The sequence below is a fragment of the Nymphaea colorata genome, chromosome 9, assembly GCF_008831285.2.
Source record: "Nymphaea colorata isolate Beijing-Zhang1983 chromosome 9, ASM883128v2, whole genome shotgun sequence".
Taxonomy (NCBI): domain Eukaryota; kingdom Viridiplantae; phylum Streptophyta; class Magnoliopsida; order Nymphaeales; family Nymphaeaceae; genus Nymphaea; species Nymphaea colorata.
This window is the reverse complement of record NC_045146.1, coordinates 22733361-22761174: the sequence shown is the minus strand read 5'-3', so window position 1 is coordinate 22761174 and position 27814 is coordinate 22733361. Positions and strand designations below refer to the sequence as shown.

The following is a 27814-nucleotide window of genomic DNA, read 5'->3' as shown; positions in this document are numbered from 1 at the left end:
CCAAAACGTTCATGCCAGTACATAAAAGACTGAAGACAATCTTCTCTTCTCTTATCTGTCTTGCGGATCGCTGTCAACAGAGCAGTAGCCACACGTATGGGAAGACGATATAATCCATCAGAAGCTAAACCAATCCCAATCCTCTTCCCTGTCACCAAGTCCTGCAAAACACAACGATCGGCAGAGAATATAAGTTCACAATTCAATTCTTTAGTAAGTCTACTGACTGATAAGAGATTTAAAGGAAACTGAGGAACATGTAAAGCGTGAAATTTGTCCAACAAGGACAGAGTGCCTTCGTCTGCCACACAGGTAGAGGAACCATCTGCAAGAGAAACACGTTCCTTTCCCGAGGACAACTTATACTCATGAAACAATTTTGGATTACTTGTCATGTGATGAGTAGCACCACTATCGACAATCCATTCCCCCACAGAAGAGTTACCTTGATTGCCAATAACCGCGAGAGCATGATTAGCTGTAGTTCCCTCTGAGGTCTCAATCTTGTTGACATCGATCCTGCCCAAATAAGCCCTTAGTTCACGAAGCTGGTCAGCAGAAATGGAGACTTTTTCTCCACTGGATGCCTGCACCTCAGACACAGGCGTTCTCCCAATCGAAGATCTCCCTTTGTTTCCCTTCTTTTCTGGATGAAGATCCCAACAATAATCCACGGTGTGACCTGTCTTCTTGCAGTGAGTGCACCGGCGAAGGGATCTAGACGGGCCGCCAAGACCACGACTCACGAGAGCGGATCTCTCGTTATAGGGCACAAGTTCCTTCTTCCCGTCTTTTGTAACAAGCCTCCTCTGTTCTTCCGCTTCAATACAGGAGTACACATTTTCAATACTGGACACCTCCCCTGAATTCAGAATCTGGCTTCGAACACCTTCAAACTCATCATTTAAACCTGCTAAAAATAGGAACACCCTGTTTTCCCATTCATGAGCAACATAGAGCGCCTGATGATGGGGACAATGCCAAGGAATATCAGAATGATAGTCAAGCTCTTCCCACTTGGCTTTCAAAGCCCCATAGTACTCTGCAACAGACGAGTTCCCTTGTCGAATGCCATAGACTGTCTTCATTACTTGGTAAGTACGAATTGCGGTCTTCTTTTGGCCATACATTTGCTCGAGGACCACCCACATGTCTCTAGTAGTCTTATTCCGAAGGATAAGGGGCTCAATATCGGCGGAAACGGAATTGACAATCTAAGTTTTCATTTGATTATCCTCAAGAAACCAAGTATGCCACACATCACTTGTTCTTGCTGGTTCGGGGTTGCTCCCATCAATATAGGCCATGCGACCACGGCCAGCAATCCCCATAGTCATAGCAGGCGACCACGAGAAATAATTCTCCTTGGTGAGGCGAAGAGTGATGACCTGCATGGGAACATTCTCAGTTCTAAAAGCCCGTATTTCAGTGGGATTGGTGTTGACGGTTGACGAGGAAGAGGCTGCCATAATCACAGACCAGTCTAGCTACGGGAGAAGCCCAGTAGGCAGCAAGGGCAGCAGGGAGCAACAGCACAATACAACACCAAAAAAGGCAGAGAGCAGGCAGCGGACAAAACGGAGAACGCCTAAACCTCACTGGCGGAAGAGACATCAACAGAGAGGCAGCGCCGGAGAAAAAAAAACGAGGCAGAGCGGCGCGGCGCTGGGCGGAAACAGACCGTCGGAACCAGGCAGAGCGGCGCAACGGCGGAAGCAGACCGCCGGAACCAGGCAGAGCGGCGCGGCGCTGGGCGGAAATAAACCGCCGGAACCAAGCAGAGCGGCGCGGCGCCGGAAAAAAGGCACGGCGGTGGGCGATGCGTCGGTTGACAGAGAGGAACGCCGCTGGACAGGGCGTCGCTGGGCAGGCCGACGCTGGGCGGAAGCGGCTGAACAGGAACGGCGCTGATCAGGGCGTCGCTGGGCCGGTCGTCGCTAGGCGGAGACGGCAGAATCCTGAGCGGCGCTGATCAGGGCGGCGCTGGGCGGAGACGGCGGCGGGGCGACAGACGTAGCCCGGGCACGAGCGTCGGGCACAGGCGTCGGGCGAAGCTCGGGCACGAGCGTCGGGCACGGGCGATGAACAGTGCCGGGCGAGACGATGAACAGTGCCGGGCGAATCCTCCTCCAACACGGGCAAAAGACAAACCAGAAACGCCGAAACTTCACGGCTCTGATACCATGTAGAAATACGAACAAGAAGAAGACGAAGAGAAACAATGATCACGATGTAACGTGGAAAACCCTCAACACGAGGGAGAAAAAACCACGAATGAGGAGGAGTTGGTGCCCACTAGCAGCCAGACTCTCTCTCTCTTAAGATTATCATTAACACTTAAGGATTAGGGTTACATGACTTAAGTAGAGCCCAAAACGGGCTACAAGGCGGGTCGGGTATGGATCCGGACCCGAAACACACAATCTATCAACAATTGCAAAGAACCACCTAGAAACATAAACTCTTCTAATTCAACAACCTGAAACCAAACCAGGAAAGGAAGAACAGGAAGAAGAAATGTGTTCTTTAGAAACCCTAGTCTTGTTTTCCAGATTAAATGCTATTCTTCAAATTCTTCAAAAGCCTTTTTCTTTTTATGTTTTTGGACACACCTGTTTTCTGGTGGCTTTCTATCACTTTTCATCTGCCTTTTGTGACTTCTACGTGAAAATACAGTGGAGTGTCAGTTCGACTCTTCACATGGTTGAGTGCTGCCGAGTGTCAATCTGCTGGGTCCTTTTTCAGAGTTGCCTAATAAACCTCCATTTAAAAACAGTGTGTAATGTGTCTATACACGTTAGCGTGTCCCTATGTCACCATGTGTTTATGCCTTCAGGTCGAATCAGGAAAAAAGACATGCACCAGTTTTTGGACACTTTATATTTCAAAAACACAGTCAATTGATGTATTGCACATATTGGTATCATGAAGTGTCTGACACCGAAACTCTATCTTGAAGGTTCATTTTGTTTTTCCTAAAAAATCAGTTTAGTAAATCTTAGTTTCAGTTTGGGATTTTAGGTTTCGGAAATTAGATTGAGACTTGACTGTTGGTAGTTCAGAAATCAGAAAATTTTGAATGTTCTGTAACATTGAAAAGCATTGACATTAAATTCGGTATTTTCTCTGCTGTGCTATCTACCTTTCTATTTCAATGGTTCAACTTCACTAAATTTGATGTTTTGAATTTGTAGTTACATATATTATCATGTCATCATGCATTCTAATTGTTATGTCAAGTTGATAGTCACCACCTTGTTTTCATTGTGGAATGCTCCAGTTTCTTGTTAGTTTTAATATTTCATATTTGATGTGGCATCTTGTTGGTTTCTTTCCTTTCAGGAACCAGTTGAGATGCCTTTTCCACCTAGGCTTCAGGCTTAACTACTGCCAAGGTCTGCCCAGTGCTTTTGAAAATATAGGTTCTTAGGTGACTCTCCTTTTGAACTTTCAATTTCTCATCCTTGGTTTGCTCATTTGGTTCAGGACGTATGACATGCCTTTTCAACTAAAGTCTTTCAACTCTCAAAGACCTGTACTTCTGCCTGTGTAAAGGTTTCTGCCCAGAAGGCCAGCCTTTCTAAATATGTCCTTTTGGTTTTTGGAAAAAAATGGTTTGGAAAATATCACTGGAAATAGCAAACCCATGTGGACTCCAAGTAATACAAACATTTTAAAGAAATAGAGAAAATAATTAAAGCTCCTTATTAAATTTGACATTATATTTTTCAGCCTTTTTAACCTACCTTTTGTAGACTTCGCTAGACATTCATGGTGAAGCGCCACAGCTGATCCATCTTCTTCTTGAGCATCGGGTGAACCCAAAAGTTTGTCTCAGCAGGCCAATGCTGTAAGATCCATGATGTGGCCCATGTCGTGTAGGCCCAAAGTTAGATATGTAACATAAAATAACATAAAGAAATGGAAATATTTTTTTATATTAAAAATAGGAAAAATACATAAAAAGTAAGAAAAATGCTCTTGATGCAATCAAGAATAACAGTATTTGCTCCCTACGAAATGCACATTTTATTGGAAAAATTACAATGATAACCACATTACTCCAAATGCTTAAGTGGTATCAGATAAATAGGCGTGTTATTATGTAGGACATATTCCTTGGAGTCTTGAAAGAACTTAATGGTCGTAAAACTTGAATTTTTTATTTTGGAGCATAGTCATCGACCATCACATGGAAAGTTATGAAAGCCTTAATTTTGTTGCACAAACTTATATATTCTTCAGTTTAAATTTATAAGAGTGCCTTCCATGACAAACTGAATATTCAGCCTTAAGGAATTCCTGCTACTTTAACTTAAAAAAAAACTCTCGCCTTTTCAAAATTTGAAGGTGTGAGGTTAGATACTGGTGCATATCATAACTCACACCTGATACAGTATAGTTACGTGTCTGGGGTATAATGTATTGATTTTCTTAAAAGGTACATCACTTAAGGTACATATGATACTCTGTAGTACTTACAACACTGCAGCAGATTCTAATTGAAGGCCATATCTTTGCATTTTGTTAGATTACGTAAGAACCACCAAAGGAATTGTCATCTGCCTTTTAGCTTGAGTGCCAAACTATCTTTATAGTGTCCTGTATGCAATTGAATATCTTTTGCATATGCTTAACCTGTCTTCTTAAATTGTATTACTTGGCCAAGTAGCACAACTCTGATGGTCATGCTGTCTCACTTAATCTTAGTTTCCTGTTTTCCTGGTTTATTCCGTAGGAGGCGTCGGTGTCATTTGGCTGGGTATAAGACCCCTATACACAATGCATCAGTAGAGAATGAGCATGGAAGGTCTCTTTCAGTTCAATCTGTGGTAGGGTTAGCTGATCCTGGTGCAGCTAAAAGCTTACAGCTAAAACCTTATTCTCAGAAGGTTTCCCAAACAGAAACAGATGCTAATTTCTATCAAAGTCAAAAGGATGAAATGGCAGTTGCAGGTTTTACCATCCTTACCAATGACTGCTAGTTGATTAAAAGCTTTATTTTGGACTCGTCCACTATATAAATCCATTTTTCATGTTGGCCTTGTTTAGTCAATAAGATGTACTTAATGTTTTGTGTTGCTCATTATGGCTGGTGGGGAATCCTGATGCACTGAACCTGCTTCTTCCCTTCATTTTCTGGGGTGTTTATTTCAGTTTCAAGCAGTCTGAGTGATACTTCAGCTGGCATCCAAAATGGAAGGACAGCTGCTGGACAGGTATTATCTTCTTTAATGGTTCTTCCTTCCCCTCACATTCTCTCTCTTTTCCCTTCTTTTTTTTTTCTCTTGATATTGTAAACTCCTATCTTCATATTTTGATGATGATACGCATTCTGTTTGAAGATTTTCTGACGCAACTGGGGTAGTATGCTTATCTTCATATTTTGATACTGGCATTTTTGTTTGAAAGTCTTCTGACACGACTCAACTCATTTGCTGAAATTTGCCATGATGTCAATGATACCATAACCTGATTGCATTTTCTTTGTAACGCAACATTTTTTTTGTCTTTGATTTTCAGGCTCTGTTTGCCTCAGATCTTAGACCTGAGGTGGATTTGAGGTCTTGGATTGAGGTCCTTGGATCTAAGGTTTTAAGATCCAGGATACCTCGGATCGTGAGTTTAATAGACAAAAGATGGCACCCTGGATCTCCCTCTTTCTCTCGTTTTCTCTTCCCCTTCTGCTCACCTCTACCCTAAACTTGTGAAAATCTTCTCACATTCTTCAGTTTACACTTTATTCTTCACAGTCATGATTTGTCTCCCATTTTTCCCTTCTTCTTCATGCCCTTCTCCTTGTGTCTCTTTGGTGGCAATGACTCCAACTGTGGCAGGCCTGGCCTCCCTCTGTCTTCTCTCAATCATTGGGGTTGCCCACTTCTATGACAGGTTCATGGTTCAGTGCCTGAATCTCTCTTATTTCAGAGCTCTTCCACCACTCTTTAAATGGGGACATTATCAGCAAGTCTAGTGATAAGTCATGTCCTCTTTTTTCTGTTGGGTGTTCAGTTAGGTGGTTTTTTTGTGGCTCTTTGACCCACATATTGTCTCAAACTCTCAGTTCATGTTTATCACTAGCAAGCTAAAAAGATATCAAATGCCCCCTTAAGTTTATGCAAGCAGCAAGTCATTTGGAAAACAGTAAATTGACTGGCTTGCATCAAGTAATTCCTGAATTCTGCATGTGGTTATGCTTTTGAACAACTATGACACACATCATATTGAAAACTGAATGTTTTAATTTTTCTCAAAAACAATGTTCTTGTCTGTTCTGCAGGAACCCGCTGGAGCAGTGGCACTTCTTGATTGGACAGGTCCCATATCAGTTGACAGAATATGCGAGGATAACATACATCTTTTCATGAGGTATTTTTAAAAATAAGATTCATATATAAAGGCTTGAAGGCTTAGATTAAAAGCATGAGTTCTTTGCTATGAGCAGCATGGTACATCCTAAGATTGAGCTTTCACAAAGTTCCCATAGTTATTTAATTGAAATTTTGTTGCTGTTATGTCAATGCTTTGTTGCTGATGGCAATTGTTCATGAGAAAGCCCAACTTCTAATTGGTTCCTTCTGTCTAATAATAGCTTAACAGAAAATGTGAATAGAAGGTTTCAGTTCCCTGTGTAGCTGGATGGGAGGAAGTCAACGACTGAAATTATTATTATCTCTGACAAGTTCGGTGACTGAGATGGCAAGATAGGGTGTCAGGACGGATTAAAGGCTACCATATGCTCGCTCTTTGACCGAACAACCCCCAATTCAGTTATTTCAACTACATTGAATGATCTTTCGAATTGGTCAAGACTTTCCAGTTTATGGCCGCTTCTCTACGGTACCAGTTGTTGCTTCATTGAATTTGCCTCATTAATAGGCTCCCGATTCGATTTTGATCGTTATGGACTGGTGCCAAGATCAAGTCCTAGGCAAGCCGACCTTATTTTAACAGCCGGTACAGTAAAAATGAAAATGGCTCAACCATTCTAAATGTGCACATAATTAAACTATCTCTAATACATAAAGTTTATATGTAAATATAGATAAATAAGACTACTAAACAGTTAAATAACTATGTAAAAAATGATACATCTATATATATATACATATATATACACACACCCACACACACACAACGCAACTGCAACCAACTGTTTTTGAAAAATTACTGCATCTGCACCAACACCAGCACCTGCACCCATGTGACATAGTTTACCCCATGGTGTTGCATAAATTATCTGGATGAAATTTTAGGTGTTGCTTGATGGCTCTGGTGGAGCCAAAAATTTTGGCTGGAGGGGCACTAATTCAAAAACTCAATGCCTTTTAAGGGCACCTATATATATATATATATATATATATATATATATATATATATATATATATTTAAACAATGCTGGTGGAGGCGACTTTCAACACCCGCCGCCCCCATGTAGCTCTGCCACTGCCTGATGGATATTTTGATCTTATGTCAATTGCCTGATATCAATGAGGTTAACACTTCTACAGAAGAATTTATCAATTTTCTGCATTATTTCCTTTTCAGCACCAAATTGCCTATTTTCCTGTAGATGTGTTATCATGGCCTTATTCTATACTTCTCCCTTTGTTATGGTTATTTGCTGCCATGTAATACAAATCAGTAAAAGATCAAATGGATTTGCTTAGAATTGTTGTTTGATACAGGGGTTTGTGGCTTATAATTTGTTTGTGATCTAATAGATTCTTCTGATGCAACTGGTGCTTTAGAAGACTAAGGTGGTTAATCTTTTGGTTTATAAATATCATTGCATCTCAAGTGTACTCACCCTCTTCACGGGCGTACTGGTTTTTCTATAGTTCTTTAACAATTTACAAGGGGAACCCTAGTCATCAACCATTTATGAGAGGCTGCCCAAGACATTGATTCTTATATTAACCACCTTTTCTCATAATTTTATAGTTGAATGACAGAATTGGTCAAACCAGTCCACCTTACTAAAAGTTATTAAGTTGCCTACTTTGTATAAGAGAGAGAGAGAGAGAGAGAGAGAGAGAGAGGTATACCTTGGCTATAGTTGCTGCCCACAATTTTTTTTTTCTGAAATTATCCTGTCATTGGTGGTAATGGTGATGATAATGGCTGATGGGTCTCTTTTTACCTTAGTGAAAAGTGACGTTGACAGTCTAGTGGTAACAGTATGGTAGGTTCTCTTGTTAATTGATGGTATAATCACCCGGCCCTTGTCCATCTTATTCAAATGACACAACCGCTCAAGGTGGGTTTAAAGCCACCATCATGCGAAGAAAGGGGCTTAAAAGATGTATCACATATCGCTACCAACAATGCCTGTAATAAAATAAATTTTCATGCACATTAGAAAAATCCTTCAAATTTCTAATAATTAGCTAACTGAAGGTTATAAAGAGATTTCCAATTATGGAAGTATGGAACTTTCCAAATTCTAGGATGACTGGGAAAGATCAAGACACCATCAAGAATTTACATCATGGATGTTACTGGTGAAACCCTCGATACAAATGTTAGAAAAAATTGTTGCAAAAGCTACTATAAAATCTGCTTCCCTTCTAAACTCTTCCAATTCTATACAGCCTATACTTTTGGCCCAAGCATGCTCGTTTCTGTTTAAGTTGTAGTTGACTGGGATTATATACAGGATTTCTTTTCATGACAATACAGAAACTTCTTCAACTTTGTATTTTACTATTGCGAACAGGTGTGAACAACATAGACAGAAGGAAACCGACCTCAGGCAGAAGGTATATATGGAAATCAACTTCTCTCTTGCATTCTTACTCAATTTTGCTTGCAGTGGAGACTAACCAAGAATATCCATGTCCCCTTTTTTTGTGGAGCTGTTCGAACAGATTGAAAGATTGGTAAAGGACTTGACAGAAGTCAAAAGAAAGTATTATCTACTATTATCGGACATGGACGCTCAAGGCCACTAGACACGTAGTTGTCTATGGTCGCTATATTAGCCCTCGGTAATATTTTTTTTCATCTACGTCAATGGAGCTTGAATAGTTGTGGCCGGCTCGGTGATGGTTCCAGCTAAACTTGAATATCAAAGAAACATTTATTTTTCTTCCTGCAGTTCCTCCATTTAGTTTTACATTTCTCTGTTGTAAGCCTGTAAGCCTCTCCATGCCTTGAAAAACATGCAGTACTCTCGGCGTTGTGAGAGCAGATCTGATTATGTGCAAATATTGCCAAGGGGGTTTTCGCATTGTTATCCTCGGTTTCATCCAATCATCCTCAAAAACCTACTGGAGCCGATCTGAAACTAGTAGTCTAGAACGTAGAACGGATTGCGCTGGTGCGTTTCTTGGTGATGCTTTATGCTTATAATGGCCACTGTTTTTCGGATGAAGCATTTGTGAAAAGATGATGTTTTTTTGTTCGTATACTGTTGCCAAGGGATGGTTTCTAAGTATGAACTTATTGCAGTGTGTGATTGCGCTCTTTGATACTCCCAACACATTTGGTGGCGATCAATCTCAAGTTGGCTGTCCCAAGCTTGAGGCCTTGTGTGAAAGCTGAAGCCACTTCTTGGGTATGGGTTGCTCATTGGGCTGTTTAAGCTGCCGGAAGTAGAAACTTGTTTCACTGACTGGGTGCAGTTTTCTTCTGTTGGACGGACCTCATGTAACTTTCATTCTGCAATCACCTGCAGGTGGGCGATTCTCAGTAAATGTGACAACCTTTGGCTGAATGCATTTTTCTTTTCAATATAAGAAGCAGGACTATTTGTTGATCGAACTGAGCTTGCACATGGTATACAACTTGTTTATGAAAGAAAGCATTTCATCTCACAGTTAAAGAGTGTGACAGGGTAAACATTTCGTTTTTCAAATCAAGTACTGTGGTAAAATGTTTGACATCGAAAGGTAGATTCAAAACGTGTTGACTTTCAATTAGTGAACTTATACGCGTCGAGCTGGGATGGCTTACTGTTTGACTGTTATTCACGCTCAGCCTGCCGGACCAGTGTGTGGAGACAAGGGTTCCACATTTTCTGTAAATGGAATCTTAGGCTTCAGTTTGACAACGTCAGCAAAAGTGCAGTTTGTATAAGGAAATTTAGAAATCTAAAGCTTGGCCTCGAAATGAAATCTATTGTGGATAGTAGATCTTACCATTTGATAATAAGCTAGGGCAATGGCTTCATTTTTTTTAACCGATTCGACCGCCTTGCTATCGAATGAGGGCCACTGTTGCCCCTCGCTAGATGGCGGAGGTCGACAGCCGGCGCCGTCGTTGCCCGTTGCCGTTAGTGGAGAGCGGCGAGGTTTTCTTTTTAATTTTTTCCTGTTTCTAAGAGGAACTTGGGAGGGCTGGTGAGTCAACCGATTGCCGTTTACCCTCGTCGGCGAGTCCTCTTATTTTTATTACACAGCTTGTGAAGTAAAACCTAACGCATCAATTGCTGGTTGAAATAGAAAGAAGTTTTTTAAGATGGGGGCGATTTTGTACTTTAAATAAATATTTTGTCAATTTTCAGTAAGAGGCAGTGCTTTGAGATTTTATGCTTGTAAAGTTATGAGTTTATTTGTTGAAACCAAAAAGTGGAGCGGTTGTCTGTTATTAGCCCATTATTTAGGCGGTAGTTTGAAATTCTTTCAAGTAAATAATTTACCTTTTTTTCTAAAATAATCTGAATCTTTTTCGAAAATGTCAAAAAAGCTCCTTTCTCATAGAAAGGTAGAACATTGCCTCGTTGGCGCCCTATAAACAGTTGGTCCCCTAGATGAATACTTTCCAAAATAAACATCTTCAGGCCGTTCCAAGCCGCTGAATGCTGGTCAAACAACTACACAGCATTAGCTACCACACACATAACAGAAGGTGGCAAAAACTAAATTACTTATTTGTGAGGTAGCAGTATGCACTTTTGCAAAAAGCAAGTCTAAGTCGACGTTCCAACACCGAACCAGAACAAATGAAGGCCGATCTGGCGGGTCCAAGTTTAAATCCAGCCCCCTTTAGCTTTCCTCACATGAAAATTCATATCCGGATCCAAGGTTCAATTACATGTTCTGGCCTGGACATGGATCCGGATCGGAACTGGTTATCCAGTTGATCGGGTTCATACTGGACCGGGTGGAAAGTGGAAACCCCCTCAAGGGTCACATGCCTCCGACGCACGTCGACCGTTCATCTTTCATGAGATTAAAATGGCCACGGCCCGTTTCTTATGCCCTCGCTTGCTTAAACGTCACGGAAAATTCAAAAAAAGAAAAAGAAAAGAAAAAGGAATTCGCCCGCCATAAAATTTTCCGGAATGTTGCCGCCACTTCGGATTGGCTTGTCATCAGCCCATTAGGGCTCGGCTAAAAGAAGCATCGTCTTCGCTTCCCTCTCAACAACAGGCCGCCTCCTTTTTAACCATTTCATCCTCAGGCAACAGGTCGCTTCCTTCCCAGCAGCTCGCTTTCTTCGTGCTTGCAGAAAGCCTTCCTCTTCCTCGTACGCCTCTCTCTCTCTCTCTCAGGCTCTGTATGTCTCTTCTACGACTCATTTGACACGGTATGGTTATCTCATTTTGTGTATGTGTGTGTGAGATTAGGGTTTATCTTAGTTGGGCTTTCGGTGTTTCTCTATGAACGTCTGTTTTTTTTTTGTAACACTAGCTTCGGTCGTGGGATGACTGACATGAAAGGAAGGATTGGGATAATTTCTGCTAGACTTCTGATTTGGCATTCTGTCGTGTTTTTTTTTTTTTTGGGGGTGGGGGGGGGGGGGGTGGAATGGGCGTTTCTGCATGTGTGGCTGGATGGTGTGTTGTGCCTGTGAAAATAAAGCTTTTGTTTTCGAGTTTATTATGTTGTGGTTTTGGTGGTTTGTGTTGGGAGTGAATGTAGTCGAATTATTGTTTTTACTTGTAATGTAGTTCATGATTTAGGTGGAAAATGTATGTGTTCATGTTACAAGTGGTTAATTTTTTGTCCTATCAAAGCATCACTGACAGGCAGGTTCGTCCATGGGACGGCAACAAGGTTCTAGAACCATTAATCTGCTCTCGTTGATAGCATCCAAGGAATTTCTTTTCGTCTTTGGCTTCTTACTTTCTTGTTTTTCCACTGTGTGAAAACCGTGGCGTTATGATGGCACATATGACTTTCAGACTTAAACCAATGCAAGACTCGTTTTTAAACTAATGCTGCAATCGTGCCATATAGTGACACTATGAACAATAACAGACTTTGAAGTAGGCGACGTCATTGTTTCTCATATGATTATTGTAATCTTTGTTCTGCTAAAATTATGTAAACATTTTATTTTATTACACTTCTCTACCATGTCTGAGTAGCCATTAAGAAGTCAGTTTGAACTGGCAATGTCAATATGGTGACATCCTGCATTTGTGGCTATAAGACCATGGAGGGCTAGGGCTTTCCTTTTATATTGTCCAACTGGGACTAGGAAACCTTACTCGCCTAAGGCTGTTGCACCAGAGGCAGAGTCCAAGTTTGTCAGGTAGTTTATTGTTCATTATTGTTTAGTCTTTACTCACAAAATAAAGTGGCATATTAGCAAAACAAAGTTAGTTATTTATTGTTTCCATTATTGTCAAGGATGAGAATCAAGCTACGGCAGCCATCATGGAAATTTTCTTTGACTGCAGTGGATCACGGGCAACTTTTTTAGAGTTATCTTATACTGAGTATTGTTTATGGCAGTTTTATATAATCATGCTCAAGTTTTGTATTTTATTCACTTTTCCTGCTTTCTTTTGTCAGCTATCAAACTGCATAGATTTTTTGCAGGCAGAATGCTACCATTTTATCTTTGAAGCTGCCTTTGAGAGCCTACCAAAATTCAATGTAAAAGCTTGTCTTCACTTTTTTCACATTTTATCAAAATTAAAGCTTATCTTTTATTGAAGGGTCTTATGTTTGAGATACAATAATTATCCTGTATGTACTTTTAGAAGTGAATTTTACCAGCCCAGGCAAGTGGTTTCAAGTTTATTTTACAAGCCTAGGTGCTGCTTCTTGTAGTGGGCGTTCCTCAACAGTTTTTTCTTCTTTATTTTAGAATGCTTTTGCTGTTTCATCAGGCACCGAAGAAAATTTTCTGGAATAAAAATCCCAGGCTACCAAACACACCACAAAATGGGACCTGGAGTCATTTTCCTATCCCAATTTCAGTTGGAATGAATTTTCTGGAATTCATTTTCCACAAACATTATCCCAGAGTATCAATGAGCCCTTCAAGATGGGAAAACCCAAATGTTAGGGGCTATTTGCTAGGCGAACTATGCATCTGGAGTTTTTTTTTCCCTTAAAAATTCAACAAATGTGGAGTTTCTCTCAGAAATTCACTGGCAATTTTGGAACTAAAACCCATAGGGTTCTGACCTTTTTCTTGGTATTATTTTTTTTGCCCATTAGGGTTTTGTAGTGATCGTTCTCGTGTCTCACACTTGTCTTCCGCTATAACGCAGCAGCAGCTCATGTTTCAAGAAGGGGGAGAGACAACTCCCTTCTGTGTAAGCTTCAACAGCTTCGTCTTTGATGATTCTTCCTTGTAATGTGAAATTTTGCTCCTCATTGCTCCTTTGGTCTCTGTGCAACAATACCAACAAAATAAGTGTGGGTTATGATCCCCCACGCATGACTTAAGGTGGCATGGGTATCTGCTGCTGTGGCTGCAGTGTCGACGCCCCTGATGGGTGACGTCCATGTCTACCGTTAGAAGGGTGTAGGTTCACTACTTCAAGGTCAGGTGCCTAGAGGTTATTCCCCTCATCAAGGAGAAGTCTCCTACGCCACCATGCAGAAGGTCTGCTGATTTTCATTCTCCTTCAAGGGGTCTCAAATTTTCAATGCCTGTCTCTCTTTCATTTTTTATTTTTAGGGTTCATGTTGGTCTCTCTATTTCTCTATTTTCTCTTTCCCTCTTAGACTTTTTAGGGTTTATATTGGTTTTTCTTACATTCTATCAATATTCGCGACCTTTTGGTTGTAATAGAATATGAAGGGATGTTGGTTGACCAAACATACCTCTTAGAGATGGAGAGAAATAGCAACTAATTTGGAAAAGATTGCTGCTGACAAATTTAGGAGATGGTTATCAAAGTGTTATCTTGATGCATTGTATATAAGTGTTGGTAGTGATGCTCAATTGCATCATTACTTTCTTCTCAGATTGATGAAGTGACTGCTAGCTCTTCCCGTCTCCAGAAGTTTTGTTTATTTCTTTTGGGTTTTCTTTGTGCAGATTGATCCTTGTTTGACCATCTGTTGCTGTTGTCTGGTTTTTGCTAATGTGATCCCCATTTCTGACTTCCTTTCTTGGTTCCTTTTTTTTTTTGTTTTTCCTCCTTCTGATTTTTTTCTATAATTGGAAAGTTATTTGAATTTCCATGGTTACAGCATTTTTTATTTTTTCTTTCTCGTCATTCTTCTTGTTTGTTAGTGGTAGTGCTTCTGATATGCATCTCATGTAGGGTTTTTGCTCGTTTCTTTTGACCTTTGTCTTTTATGATTTTAGAACTCTGAATGCTGCACTGGATTGCTTTTGTTCAATGTCACAAAAAACATGTTTTATTTGAAAAAAACACGATAAATTAGATTGCAGTTTAAAACTTAAAAAAAAACATTACAAAAAAAAACGCGTTTTTTTCATTTTTTAATGCCAAACGTTTTTTTTTTTTCATTTTCTATTTTTTATTTGTTGCAAATCTACTTATCTTTTGATGTTTGTGTTATTAGTTTCTCACTTATTTTATTTTCCCCCAATTTTCAGTTTTTTTTGAAATTTTAAAATTTACTTTTTTTCCCATTTTTTTCCGTTTTTTTCAAGCTTGCCGTATTATACCCGAAAAAAACCTCGCCATTTAAAACTCCGAAATGTTATTTATGACTATGTTTTTATTAGTTCATTGATAGATAGTTTTTCTTCATTTTGTTTGTGCTTGAAATTAGAAACCTTTTGTGACAGCATGATGATTTTCCTTTTTTATTTTTCCAGAAGGTTGGCTTGTCTTGAATTTCTTCATTGATGTCTATGATGCTTTTAATTTTTAAATATACTTTGAATAACTGCAATGTGATGAAATTAAATCTGAGGCACAGTGAAGGGTTAAGATTCATTTCTGTTTGCCTATCTCGTTCTTAGTGTAGAATCTGAGATGCTTAATAGTAGTGTCCGTGTTTTGATTCTTCCCTCTTTTATATCAGAAACTGGGCTGCGCTTCTGTTCCTTGTAAACTTTGGTTTTTTTAATAGGTGGTCTCCAATGTCTTTGTAGAATGAAGGCTCTGTTCTGAGGACCTTCTCATTGTATTTTGCTGGCTTTGTTCTTTGTTTATTGTATTTGTTCACATTGTTTGGTCTCTTTCTTTGCATTTTGTAGTTGAATCATGTTGACTGTAAAGTTGGGTTTATCCTATTTATGGTGGAATAGATGGACTTAGTTGTAGCTGATTCTTATCTCCATTAATTCTTTTTACCTGCTAAGATTAAGATGTGTAGGAGAGGAGAGGGAAGGTAAGGAATAGTATGGTAATCCATGGTGACTCGTCTGTACTAGTCAGTTCAACCTAATGCTTGTGCAGTGGGTGTCTACTGTTACGTCATACGAGCAAGGCTGCAGGTATAGGACTAGGTTCACTTTTTGTAAATTTCCTAGTGTGATTTGTATACAAGGGGGCACAAGTGGAATTTTAAATGGAGTGATCATTTCAGTACAAGTCTACTGCTTAGATTGAAACCTCAAATCCTTAATAATCAGCCTTGACAATCAATTTCGTACATGTACATCTTGCTTGTTCTGTGGAATTGTTGTAGATTACTTGCGTGCTTCTCGTCAATGTAAAGGTTGTTCAGCGGCTTATGAAGGAAATTTAATTATATCCAAACATCAGAATTTGTAAAATGTTGCTGTCCCTTTTTTGGTTTGCTAGCATTGGGTTTCAGTGGCTAAATAAGGGAAATTTAATTATACAGATTGTACTATCCCTTTGTTGCTTTTCTGTAATTGGTTTCAACAGTTGCATGCTGAGACAATGCAGGCTTTTCCCTTCCAGGTTTTCTCTTCCTTGTATTAAAAATTTTTGGGTATTTCTTGACAAGACCATGCTCGTGGTTTTAGTGATTTATTTATTGTCTCAGCATGATTTGCTTCTATTTTTTATAGTTCTGAATTATCATGCTGGGGTTGGCAAGGGGCCAGAGCCGACAAGAAAAGATGGCAACAGATCCTTTAAAAAAGATATACAAAAGGAAAAAAAAAAGTTGGACATTCTGATGTTTGATCTTATGTAGCATACCTTAATTCAGTTTTCAAGAATTTTGATGTTGGCGAATGCAATTTTCTCCAATAGCCTGATGATTGCTGTCAAGAATGGAAATCTGAAGGCATTTCCTGTTGAAGCCTAGCCATAGGGTGGGGCTCCAGGAATGCCAATGTAAAGTACAGGAATTTGATGAAGGCTAGTTGGGGGTATTCGCCGGGTGGGATTTTTGGTTTTTATTCAATTAGTAAATAACCTCCAAGGTTTGACCCTTTAATTCTAACAATAAAATAATTTTAAAAACGAAGGTCTGCAAAAATAAAACATTTGCAAATTTAAACTTGTACAAGCGAACTGTATTAAAATGTTTATCCAGGAGCTTGTTCCATTCAGAAGGTTGAATTGGTTGGAGAAGATATAGAAAGTGCTCCAGAAAAAGGTAAAAAGTTTATCGAAAGTCAAGAAAATACTTAATCTGGAGTAAACATTAATTTGCTTCAGGCAAATATCTACAGTTTGTTCAAAGAGATGGGTGTGGAAGCCTGAGGTTGGTGCAGTGGAGTTCATTATGACTGTTTGAGGGGCAATCAATGTTCGTTTTTCATGGGCGTCGGTCTATTGCAAGCCAAGGTATGCACGGGCCTTGAAGGTGAGGGTTTTGTTGCTTTTGGACAAATATAGGTAAGGCTGGCTGACCTTAATGAGTTCATCATGTCTCAGCTTTTCATTGAGAAAGAGAGATGGAGGGAGATGCTTTGCCGACATTAATTTCTTTTATTCTATATCCCATTTTCTCCGATGCTATTTTGAAGAACCCATTTCAACCATAATGGCCTAAAAGTTTGTGGATGGTCGCGAGCGTCCCTCTGCTTATCCTTGTTCTCAGCGTGTCGGGGGAATGCATTGATTCACAGAATTGTATTCTATAGTTCCTGGCAAATGGGTGCTTAGACAGGGAGAAGAGAGTGCGGTCCTTTGTTCCTCTCCACACTTTCTCCATTTGGTAGCCAGTGGATATTGCGGCGGGGGAAGTATGTGGGCTTGTGCTTTTCTGCTCCCTAGAGCCAAAGGGCACTTTAAGAGGGAGTCGAATCATGAACAAATTTCAAGATGCTCACCTTGCATCTTATTATGGGAGTGCATTGATGGTGCTGTATTCGTAAAATTAAGGGAGAGAGGGGAAAAGAACTTAAATTAAAAGAAAGGGCATCCAAAAAAGGCAATTCTGAGAGAGAGAGACGTAATTTTTCAGACTGAGCAGGCTGCTGAAAATTGACTCTAGCCATTAAATTACTTCCATCATCCAGGTCCCGATCCCTTCAGTCTCTCGAGCAAGCCTTTTTTGTTCTCAGTGTGTCGAGCAAGTTAAGCATGCCTCCAAGTGGATGGAGGCATGGTGTCAGTGCCTCGTATATCATGTGTTCTTGACTGGCTAGTTCTTTTTACAAGAACATCCGGATTTTCTTAAAAATGCTGAAATCTGGTGAGATTCCGGTTCGGATGGTAATTACATGTAGAAATTTGAAATTTGCGTTGTTCTATCCAGAGACCAGTAGCACTCTCGGGTCTGATCTAGGTCCGTTTACACCTTTCTTTTTTCAAAACCAGCCGGTTAGATTCTAATTCATTCCAGTTACCTGGTCAAACTTTGAATCCTTTCCTTTTTCGGTGTTTTAATATATTCTTGTTCCTGAATGTTTCTTGCTTGCCTGCACATGTGTATGTGTGTGTGTGTTTGGGAGGGTGCACGCTTTAGACATCAGAAAGACTGATACCATTTATGTCCTGTATAAGAAACTAATGCAAATTGCCTAGTTTTATTACTTTTGGCAATACTTTTCTTTCTTTTCCTCTAGCTTCAGTTGGGAGGCAATGGAAGTACTTGCTTTGGTGCCATCCAGCCTGATGTATAATAGGAGCAACGTGCTTCGGCATTATTTTGGCTCCACCGACTCCAGTGAGTTGTGGGGAGCAGCACTATGGCCTCTTCCATCTTTCACCGTCTTTGTATTGTAGCTGGGCAAGTGCAGCATGTCCACGGCATATCGTTTTGTCCTTGTGGTTGTGTTTCTCTCTTGGGGACTCCAGTGGGCAGTGGGCTTGTGGGGAATCATATCCTATCCAATCATAAAGGCCCTTGTCTCTTCTGGCACATGTAATCTTGTCCCCAAAGAATGTCCTCTTCACGCCCTTTTCTTCATGTGTTTCTGTGCATAGAGAAAAATGGTTAGGAAGAAGATGCAAATTCTAGCATGATTGACTTGTCAAATATAGTAAATCTATTCAACAAAACGTTTGTTAGAATGGATTTATCTCACAATGACCAATGGTTTAGGGTCAAATTAGTATACATATATTCATGTAAGAGAGAGGGAAAGAGCAGCCATATATGGTCTCTAATTGGTATACAGCGACTTCAAAGGTTGCTGTTTGCCGACTTTGGACATATATTTTATTGGGGGATTTGGATACCTTTTTCTGGATGAGCTGGTTGCGTGTCCTGATTAGATGAGTTCCCAAGGCATCAGTGCAGTTAAAGATGGACAAATCCATATACCATGAAAGTTGATGGAAAATATTACCATTCATTTGATTTTTTTCATTATTTTTTATTTTTTGAAACTTGTCTGTTTTCGAGAGAGATGTGTGTGTGTGTGTGTGAGGAGGTGCCTTGGGAGTATCGTTTTTGGCCTCAGCTGTGGAGGACAAAAATGAGTTGGAGGAGACACGACAACGGTTTCATGTGATGCATGTTTTGGATGGATCCCAAATTTAAAGGAAAGAACGAAGGAAATAATGAGAGAGAGACCATGATTTGTCGATTGTGGTAGCCTTGTTGAGAAGTAACCACATAAATACATGCGGCGCTGCCCAACCTGTAGTCCACCAAGCTCGTGCTTCCATGACTTCAACACATGGCCCTTGGGTTCTCCATCTCTATGTCCATCATCCTCGGTCCTTCTGTCTCTTACACAGCCTGTGGATTCTTTATATTTTGTCCAAGGATACTATAGAAGTTTAATTTTGGTTCTTTTATCCAGAAATTTTTGAACGTGCATGAATATCTTCATGATTTATAACCTGAAATCTGTCTTTGAGATTCTCTTGTTTTACAGTTTCGAAATTTTAGGACAGTTAGAAAAACCATGAAAATCTAAAAATTAAGTGACCCCACAGTCTGTTTTTTAGGTTTCGGGACATGAAAACGACATTTGCAGGATCAGGATTTTCAAATAGAAGGGAAATTGATTTGTCATGAGGAATGGTACGAAGAACTTCAGCAGCTGAACACCTTGCTGAACTCTCTCTTTCCGTCTGCCATAGCCAGATGATATCTAATCTTGATTTTCAACTAACAAATAGAGATGTAAGTGAATCAAACTTGATCAGGATTCAGAAAATTAGCATATTCAGCTAAATAATTGGTTTAAGACTTTTATTTGGTGGAAGGAATGTTTGACCTAAAAAAGAATTAAGCTATGGCACATAATCAAAACCCAAGTTGGTTTATGAACAAATTCTCTTTCCATAATTATCCTGTTTTTGCAGGAAAATAGACCCGACCCATCACCATGACCACTTGACCAGGCCTACCAAGGACTGTTGCTCCGTCACCCATTCTGATCACTGTCTCCATTGTGGCTGATAAAATATCTCAAAAATTGCCAACCAAGTTGATCGGTGGATCAAATCCCACTTCGCCACATCAAATCACGTCAATCAATTCGGTCAATCGATCACCCTTTTTGTTGTCAATATTTTTTACAAAAAAATTTAAAGAATAAAACGGCGCCCCATGTAAATTTAATGCTCTAGAAAGAAAAAGGTGCCTGCGGACTTGAATTACGAATTAGATGGATTTGAGGAATCCCATTTCGTTGGACAGAATCGTGCAGATCGGCTCATTGAATTGGATTAAATCTTCAAATTTTGATAATTTATAAATTATGAATTTACAAGACCTAGAATAAAAAGACAGTTTATAGGCTTGAAAAAAAAAAAAAAAACAGGTTCTAGTAGTCGGCCACATGGGCTATTGGTCCGGCCCTTTTGTTCTCATCCTTCCTTTTTTTTTTTACCTCTTGTAGCCACATCTGTTGTTGCTATTGTCACTATTCATTTCATTCTGAGGTACAGATCGTAAATTTCCCATAAAACGAGCACGTAGATGGCTCAAAGAATCAAAAGGTCATTTTCACTACAAAATCCCACAACGGCTAATTATTTTAGTTTTACTAGTTTGTAGGAATATAATGCATTTAATTAGGTGGAAAAGTAAGTTTACTTAGATGATGGGAAAAAAAAGTTTACATAGATAGCAGGAACATCCAGGTTATGAATCACATAAAAAAAAAAAAAATCAAGTGAGTTTTTTTTTTAATGGACACATGGGGGCATGCGGTCCTGCTGTTTTGTAGTTTGTATGCTTGTCTTTTGTTTTACATCTCCTAACAATCCGCCTTTTCCACTGTAGGCGGGCATCATAAATGCTCCATTTCACATGCGCCAACCGGAACTAGATGAAAGAGTCAAAGCAAGCTCTCCTCCTCTTGAGCAACCCATGAAATATGAATTGCATGTGAGGACGAGTGCTCGAAAGTCTTTTTCAATTGTCATTATAAGTAAACAATTAAGCAAGTGTTAATACATATTGAAATTATAAAGTGATCAATTTACTTAAGAACTTAAATTTGACAGAAGGATCCTAAACTAGAACCACTCTTGGGCTCGGACCCCTAGTTTAGCAGATTTCAACCTGCCTCCTACCAATTTCAGTTTCAACCTGAAAAAACTAGGAACGAGAACTACTAAGAGGCATGTTGAAATTCACTAGATCAGGGGTATGAGCCTAAGGGTGGGTTGGATCGTTAAAGTGGTATTAGAACATTATTCAATACTAGTCCTACATGCATGAATGTATGTTACTAAAGAGGGTAAACTGTTATCACCCTAAAAATTTAGTTTTGTATTGAACCTTGTGAAAAATCTTGAAAAACTTATAAAGAGGGTTGTTAAATGGATGGTTGTCTTAATTTTTAGCTTTTTTGATACCAAAACTACTACAAGGTAGATTAAAATCCATCAAACCAAGGGCCTCAACCCAACAGTGGGTTGGGTGAAAATGAATGAATCTCATGTTTGAGATACAACCCACTTCCACACTAAGCTCCGATTTCTAATTTGATAAATCTCTACCCACTCCCTAGCTTGCAAAGATTTGACTGTTATTCATAAGTCTAATTTGAGTATGGTTGTCTCTATGGGGCTGTATGCTTTCGATCCAGCAAAAATTTTGATCGCAGCAGATAAAATCTGTTTCTGACAAATCATGCCACTACCAAACAAGATCTAACGAATCGAACAACGGACCCTTGGATAGTTTCACTTGGCTGAGTGAGACGATTCATTGACTTCATCACCCAGAGTCCTGCCTGAGCCTGGTTTCGTGCATGGAATTATTTAATCCAACGTTTGGTTCCAGCCGACAACTTCAGACCCACCTTACTCCCATTCATGGAACATGCATCTATGCCCAATAGTCTTTACACTAACCCACTTGCCCACTAGAAAAAAAGAAAAAAAAAAGGCTTGGAACAATGGCATAACACGTTTGAAATATTTCTTGGAAGGCATAATAAAAAATTATTTGAATATTTAGTGATATTTTATGATTCCAGTGTCCTTTAATGTGGCGATGCAAATGGTTATAATCGAAGATAACGAAGTTTTTGGCCGTGTTAGAATAGAATTCAGTACTACTAGAAACACCTGAACTAATATACCAAATTTTGACTCGATATGACCCTATTTTGACTGTCCTTTTTTCATGGTTTAACCTGATCCTTCGCATCCATGGATGGAAATCTCTCTCTACGTCCGCTCCATTCTTTTTGCTTCGTGGTTTAACTTATTCTTTGTACATGGATGACAATTGCTACTTTCTCTCTTTGTTTTTGCAAAAAGTTGGTTATATGCACCATTTGTGCAGAATACTCCTCGTTAGTAAAGGGGGAAATCCCCTTACATGGAAATAAAAAGTAGTGAAAAATATTAAAAAATATATATTTTTAAAATATCCCAACTTTCCTTCTATTTGTTGCGGGTACCATTCGGGTGCATGCAACTCACTCTTGTTTTTTGGTTGGTAGTTCCTTGTTCTCCTTCCAACTTGAGTTGAAAATGACTTTTTGCTTTGTAATATTGAGATCATCTTTCTCTTTAATGGCGTACCATTTGAAGAATTTGGCTGTTGGTCATTTGTAATGTACCTAAAAATGGTGGTACCTACAACTTCTTATCAGAATTAAGAGATGATTTTTAGATTTAATTTCTTTTTCAATTCAACTTTTTGTTGGAGGTATGTTAATGCTATTTTCCTTTCTCTCTCTCTCTTCCCCACATTTATAACCCTTCTTTCTTTTTCTTTTTTTCCATTGGTAGTACGTTGTTCTCCTTCCATCTTCAGTTGGAAATGAATTTGTGCTTTTGTAATATTGAGATGATCTCTCTCTCTCTCTCTCTTCCGCCCATTCAGAGCCCTTCTTTTTGCACATGGGTGAAAATTGCTCACTCTCTCTGATGCATCGTGGTAGAAGATCAAGAAAAAGAGAGATTTTGTGCTTAGCTCCGGAAATATAACTTGATCATTTGGGTTTCCTACAGTTACTCCTACAATTTACGGTGCTCTCGGTAATAGCAGTCCCAAAAAGCAAACCAGTATCTGAAGCTTGTGGTGGGAAACGGATCACAGGCTTTTTTGCTGGCATTGATTCAACTTATCACTTGCTCCCTTTTCCGGACCCCCACGATACCCCCACAGAGGACACCATCCTTTCCTTTTTTGCCTCCTCATTTGTACAACTTTCTTTATTGCTACTCTCAAACCAATTTTCCGGCCACCGGGAACATATTTCCATCCGACAGCAGGATTGAGGAGGGGCAGAACCACAAAGGAGGGAAGAAAAAAAAGATCACAAGAAGGGAGAAACAGGCAAAAATGACTACAAACAATCTCTTCTCAGAAGCAGCGAGTTGGCGGGTTGATTGGTGTCTGAATCCACTTGGTGAAGGTGTCGAGGGTCTTCATGTCTGCCCTGTAATGCTTCTGTGTGAACTCCAGCAGCGCAGACCATGTGAAGTCAGGGTACATTCTTGGGTTCTCCTCATCTACCAACGCTCTTGGGGGCCTCACAATCTTGTCCATTTGGGGACACAGGAAGAAGGCCAAGGACTTCCTAGGAGTTTCACTGTTCACTACTGCCCTGTGCAGGCAGCTCTTATACCTTCCATTAGATAATGCCTGCACCAAAAATTTCACAAGCTCAGAAACAAACATGTTACGAGAATAGTTCTAATCTCGCTCCTTTTGAACGAAAAACAACATCTCATCACGCATTGTTAAATTTCTGATTGGCAAAATTCTCGAGTTCTCTTTTGCTTAATTCAAAGCTGCCTGTGTTTTTTATCTTACTGTAAAGAGTCTCGCTTTTTTCGTTTTATTTTGGCATCCCTCAATTGAGTTGGTACTTGCAGACTTAACATTTAAAAGGAGAAACAGGATCCATTGCCGGTGAGGGGGAAAAGAAGGGGCTTTGGCTTTCGACCGGGCGGCCAAAGTGAGAGAAGGGTCAATGATGTTACTCGCAGAACCTTGGTGAAGTAAGAAAGAAAGAAATATCTTACCATGAAGGTGTCGCCTATGTTGATTACAAATGCGTTGGTATTGGGTCTGATTTTGTGCCACTTTCCGTCAACGAACACTTCGAGGCCTCCAACATCATCCTGGTGAAGAATGGTCAGGGACGTAGGATCACAGTGAGGGCCAGTTCCAAGAGTAAGGTCCGGCCTCTGGCATGGAGGGTAGTAATTCAACCTCATAATTGAATTGTTCCCCTGAAAGAACTCCCTGTAGTGCATTCTGTCCACCCCCAGGCTCATTGCCAGGAGCTCCATGATGCCCAGAGAGAGGTTGCTCATTGCTTCACAGTAGTCTTGGTAGACTCGTCTGCAAAAAAATCACAGAAACCAACAAAGTCATTTTTCTGCAATCCCCTGTTGTTTATCTGATCGAAGAAGTGCTTATAATGCGAGCGAGCAGAAGATTCCATCTTATCATCGTTTCTAAAGTAAAGAAAGGAAGGAAGTTTCCAAGGAGTCTCTGCTCACCCCGATTCTTCGAACTCGTCACCAAGAATCCTCTTGAAGTAATGACTGACGGCGTTGGGATTCGAAGTGGAGTGCTCGAAGGAGAGAGTTTCCTTCCAGGGGAGCTTAGAGGAGAACCTGCCGGTGAAGCTGCTGGCGTAGCCGCAGCTCTCTCCGACCTTCCTCTGCGCTCTCTGTTTCTTGGGCAGGGTGAGTTCGAAGAAGGAACGCATGTGAGAGTGGGCAGCATCAATGAGGTCGGGGCTGACGCCATGGTTGATGACTTGGAAGAAGCCGTGGCGACTGCAAGCTTTGCCAATCATCTCTGTGGCCTTGGCGGTGTCGCCGGTGGATAGGAAGCTGCAAAGGTCGATGAGGGGGACGTGGAGCTCGTCCAGTTCGCAGCTGCGCTCGTCCAGGGGCCACACGAACTCCTTGGGAATGGCCTGCTGCTGCCGGATGACCGAGGCATCAAAAACTAACTCTTCTTTGTTCTTGCTGTTGGTGTTAGTGGTGGTGGTGTTGGTGGTGGCGGCGACGGCGGTGGCGATGATGTCACGGTCATTATGGGGATTGGTATGGTGGGGAAGGCTCAAATTCAAGAGGGTAGCACCACAATCCATTTCTGCGTGTATGCACAGAGTAGTGAGTGTGGGCTTTATATAGAGGCAATCCAATAGAGAGAGAGGGAGAGAGAGAGAGGAGGGAGGCATTGGAAAGAGAGTGGGGCAGTGGGGAAAGCGTGAGGAGGATTTGGAATCTAGTTGATTCACCCTTCTCTCCTCCTTTCTTTCTCTCTTCCTCTTTCTCCATTACGTCATTTTCCTTGGACAAACGCGTGCAGGCATACTTATCAGTTTTAGAAGGCGACTGCCATCGTTTTCTTCGCTCGTCGTTTCTCTCTGTCTCTGGTTTAATCCACAACCCCCCCAAACAAAGTTCTTTTCTGTTGCAAACGAGAACATGATACGACACGATCGGTCCGGCCTTCAAAAATGGAATAACATCTATAACATCAACACCTGAGGAACTAGAATCAATCAGATCAATTGAAATGCATAAAGAAACTATTATAAACATGACTTAGTTATAATTGTGGATGACTATGAACTTCATGCAAAATATGTTTATAGTAGTTATCTTTAAGGGGGTTCGGTACAATGGACTTGGTAGATGGTCAATTTCTTTTTTAAACTTTTGTAGTGTCAAACTCTTTATATTGCAAAAAATGTTGTGCTGATATGCAAATTGACGCATAATAGGGGTGTCACCTGAAGGTATTAAAAGTAGCCCTGAAAGAGATAAGGGGAAGGGAGAGACTTTGACTTTCACTCAGGTGGTAGAGTTAACCTTCTTGTAACCAAGGGCAGAGACAGGGGGGCCGGCTTGGGCCATATCCCCACCTAACGAATTGAAAAAAAAAATACATTGAAAAATTTGAAATTTTTTATTTGCATCATGTATTGTTTGGATTTAGGTTCAGTTTGACCCACCCGAATCTAGAGGTTGGACTGTTTGGCCCACCCATAAAAAAAAATTCTAGCTCGGGCTTTGCTTGTAACACTTCAGAAGTATAGTAATGTATTTAAGATTGTGGGGAATCTTGAGGGACTTATAGAAGAAGTTATTAAGTAACTTTTTTTTGTCTTGGTTCATAGTTTTTTTTTTTGAGCTGAAACCATTGAGATCCGTCAAATTAGGGGCTTGAACCCAATGTACAAGTGGGTTGGGTGGTTATAATGGTATCATAATAAAGTTCAAGACTCATACCTAGGATCTCACATGAGCGGACCCGTGTGCTTTAAATGGGTATGTAACATCCCAAAAGTTTAGTTTTGAATGTAAAATTATGAAAAATCATGGAGGATTTATAAAATAGGTTGTTGAATGATTTGGTTTTCAGGTTTTTTTTTTCTTTTTTTGCTGAATCCAAAACTACTATAAGGCAAGTTGGAATCCGTCCAACCAAAAGCCTGACTTGGTGTGAGACCAGGTCCGGTCATTACACCCCCACTCACCTGAGAATTGCTATAATAGTTCTTAAAAAATTCAATTATTATGTGTTTTTCTTACAATTAAAAGCTGTGTATGCGCTCGTCATGTTCTGTTTACATATTGGATCGACTGTTGTGACATTCATACCGATTGAAGTGAAGAATCTACGCTTGGTGGTGAGAAAAAGAAAACTCAAGCATCTTCACTGTTCTCCTGTCTAAGTTGCTAATGTTGGAAACACATTTGCTAACTTAGATTGGCCAAGAAAAAGGAAACTAGATTAAAGCTTATGCGAAGGTACCATCTGCCTCAGAAGGCAACCTCACGCATAAACAACAGTTTACTAAAAGAGAAATATTCCATCATGTCCTTGTATCGTCCTTTAGAGAAAGAATCATAAAAAGGTTGCAAAATGTTTCATTAGTTTTCTCCCATTTGAGAAACTAAATCAGGCTGGTAGCATTGATAGAAGTCAGGCCCTTACGTGGTTCATTGTTTCTCTCCCTTTGAAGAAATTAAATCAAGTTGGCAGAATTGCTAGGGGGGGTTTGCATTTAAATATAGCAGGACAAAGCATCGGCCACCCAAAATTCTTCGCTTAAGAGAAGCTGCCCAGTATATGTTCATAGATTAAAAAGAAAATGCCTACTTATGTCCACTGGTGGTCTACTTATAATATATATGTATATATACCGTAGGCAAATCTTGAACAAAGTATGCTAAGGGAGATGCATCCTAGGCAGACGGTCATGAGAAGGAAAAAATTTTGAAAGAAAGGGAAGTGTGAGGCAGTGAGAGAAAAATGAAAGCGATATACTTGAAGTTGCTTTCAGTGAATTATAGCGTATGAATGTACTCCGAATATTTGATGATTACAAAAATGAAAAAGCTCACGAAGATATGATGCATAGCCAGGATTTTATAAGATAAGTTTATTCAACGATCTTAAACTTTTGCCTCATGGAATTCGCATTGTTTTTGCATACTTTTTTAGCGATATGGTTTTGAACTTGTCCCACACTTATATACAGATGAATTCACTGAAAAATATTTCAGGTCGGTAAAACCATAAAAAAAAACACACTTTCAATGCCTAACTGAAAGCTCCATCTATATATCTATATATGTGTGTGTGTGTGTGTGAAAGTACAGATGGCACAGGTTTCATGCTTGTCGTATAAAGCTGTTGTTGCTACTGTTCTTTTTTATTTTCTCATACATGGTTTTATCACTTTGTTTCTTTGTATAAAAGAAAAAAGCACAATAAAGTATTAAATTTTATATCTCTTTCAACCCAAAGTTTCGAAATTAACTGGCCTTGCCAACCCAAAGAAAAGCAGATTGAATTCATGCGTCTGCTGCAGATTCAACTCAATGCTGAGGCCAAAAGAAAGAAAATAATCTTAAAATAATGAAAAACAAAAACAA

The 27814-nt window shown here is 40.0% G+C and overlaps 2 protein-coding genes and 1 long non-coding RNA gene across 8 annotated transcripts in view; 2 read left to right on the top strand and 1 right to left on the bottom strand.

Moving 5' to 3' along the window:
* The window catches only part of LOC116260348 (protein MICRORCHIDIA 2-like), a 36363-nt gene extending 26953 nt beyond the window's left edge, over positions 1 to 9410 (top strand). Inside the window, exons 16-21 of one of the 6 annotated variants that reach the window (XM_031638618.2) lie at positions 4739 to 4956; positions 5158 to 5219; positions 6281 to 6369; positions 8720 to 8762; positions 8871 to 8990; positions 9171 to 9238. In XM_031638618.2, coding sequence (XP_031494478.1) covers positions 4739 to 4956; positions 5158 to 5219; positions 6281 to 6369; positions 8720 to 8762; positions 8871 to 8954 — 496 coding nt within the window. In that variant the 3' untranslated portion in view covers positions 8955 to 8990; positions 9171 to 9238. Of the gene's footprint in view, positions 1 to 3342; positions 3431 to 3486; positions 4702 to 4738; positions 4957 to 5157; positions 5220 to 6280; positions 6370 to 8719; positions 8763 to 8870 lie in introns of those variants that run through there. The other 5 variants (XM_031638617.2, XM_031638619.2, XM_031638621.2 and 2 more) reach the window with 5 other exon arrangements.
* Positions 9411 to 11758: 2348 nt separating this feature from the next.
* Positions 11759 to 18069, top strand: LOC126410351 (uncharacterized). The gene is made up of 2 exons (XR_007574175.1): positions 11759 to 16685; positions 16762 to 18069. It is a non-coding gene; the product is annotated as an uncharacterized LOC126410351 (long non-coding RNA).
* A 4798-nt stretch (positions 18070 to 22867) lies between these two features.
* Positions 22868 to 25087, bottom strand: LOC116259773 (gibberellin 20 oxidase 1-D-like). The gene is made up of 3 exons (XM_031637679.2): positions 24413 to 25087; positions 23930 to 24251; positions 22868 to 23546 (listed from the first exon to the last, which is right to left on the bottom strand). The coding sequence occupies exons 1-3, from the start codon at positions 25012 to 25014 to the stop codon at positions 23265 to 23267; spliced, it is 1206 nt and encodes a 401-aa protein (XP_031493539.1). The 5' UTR covers positions 25015 to 25087; the 3' UTR covers positions 22868 to 23264.
* Positions 25088 to 27814: the final 2727 nt, after the last annotated feature.

What these genes read in the sequence shown, in the direction of transcription:
- LOC116259773 (XM_031637679.2), bottom strand. Translation starts at nt 25,014, where the DNA reads ATGGATTGTGGTGCTACCCTCTTGAATTTGAGCCTTCCCCACCATACC. An exon ending in GACGAGTTCGAAGAATCGGG is followed by an intron (nt 24,252 to 24,412) that starts GTGAGCAGAGAC and finishes ATTTTTTTGCAG; the next exon opens with ACGAGTCTACCAAGACTACT. An exon ending in ACATAGGCGACACCTTCATG is followed by an intron (nt 23,547 to 23,929) that starts GTAAGATATTTC and finishes TTTTTGGTGCAG; the next exon opens with GCATTATCTAATGGAAGGTA.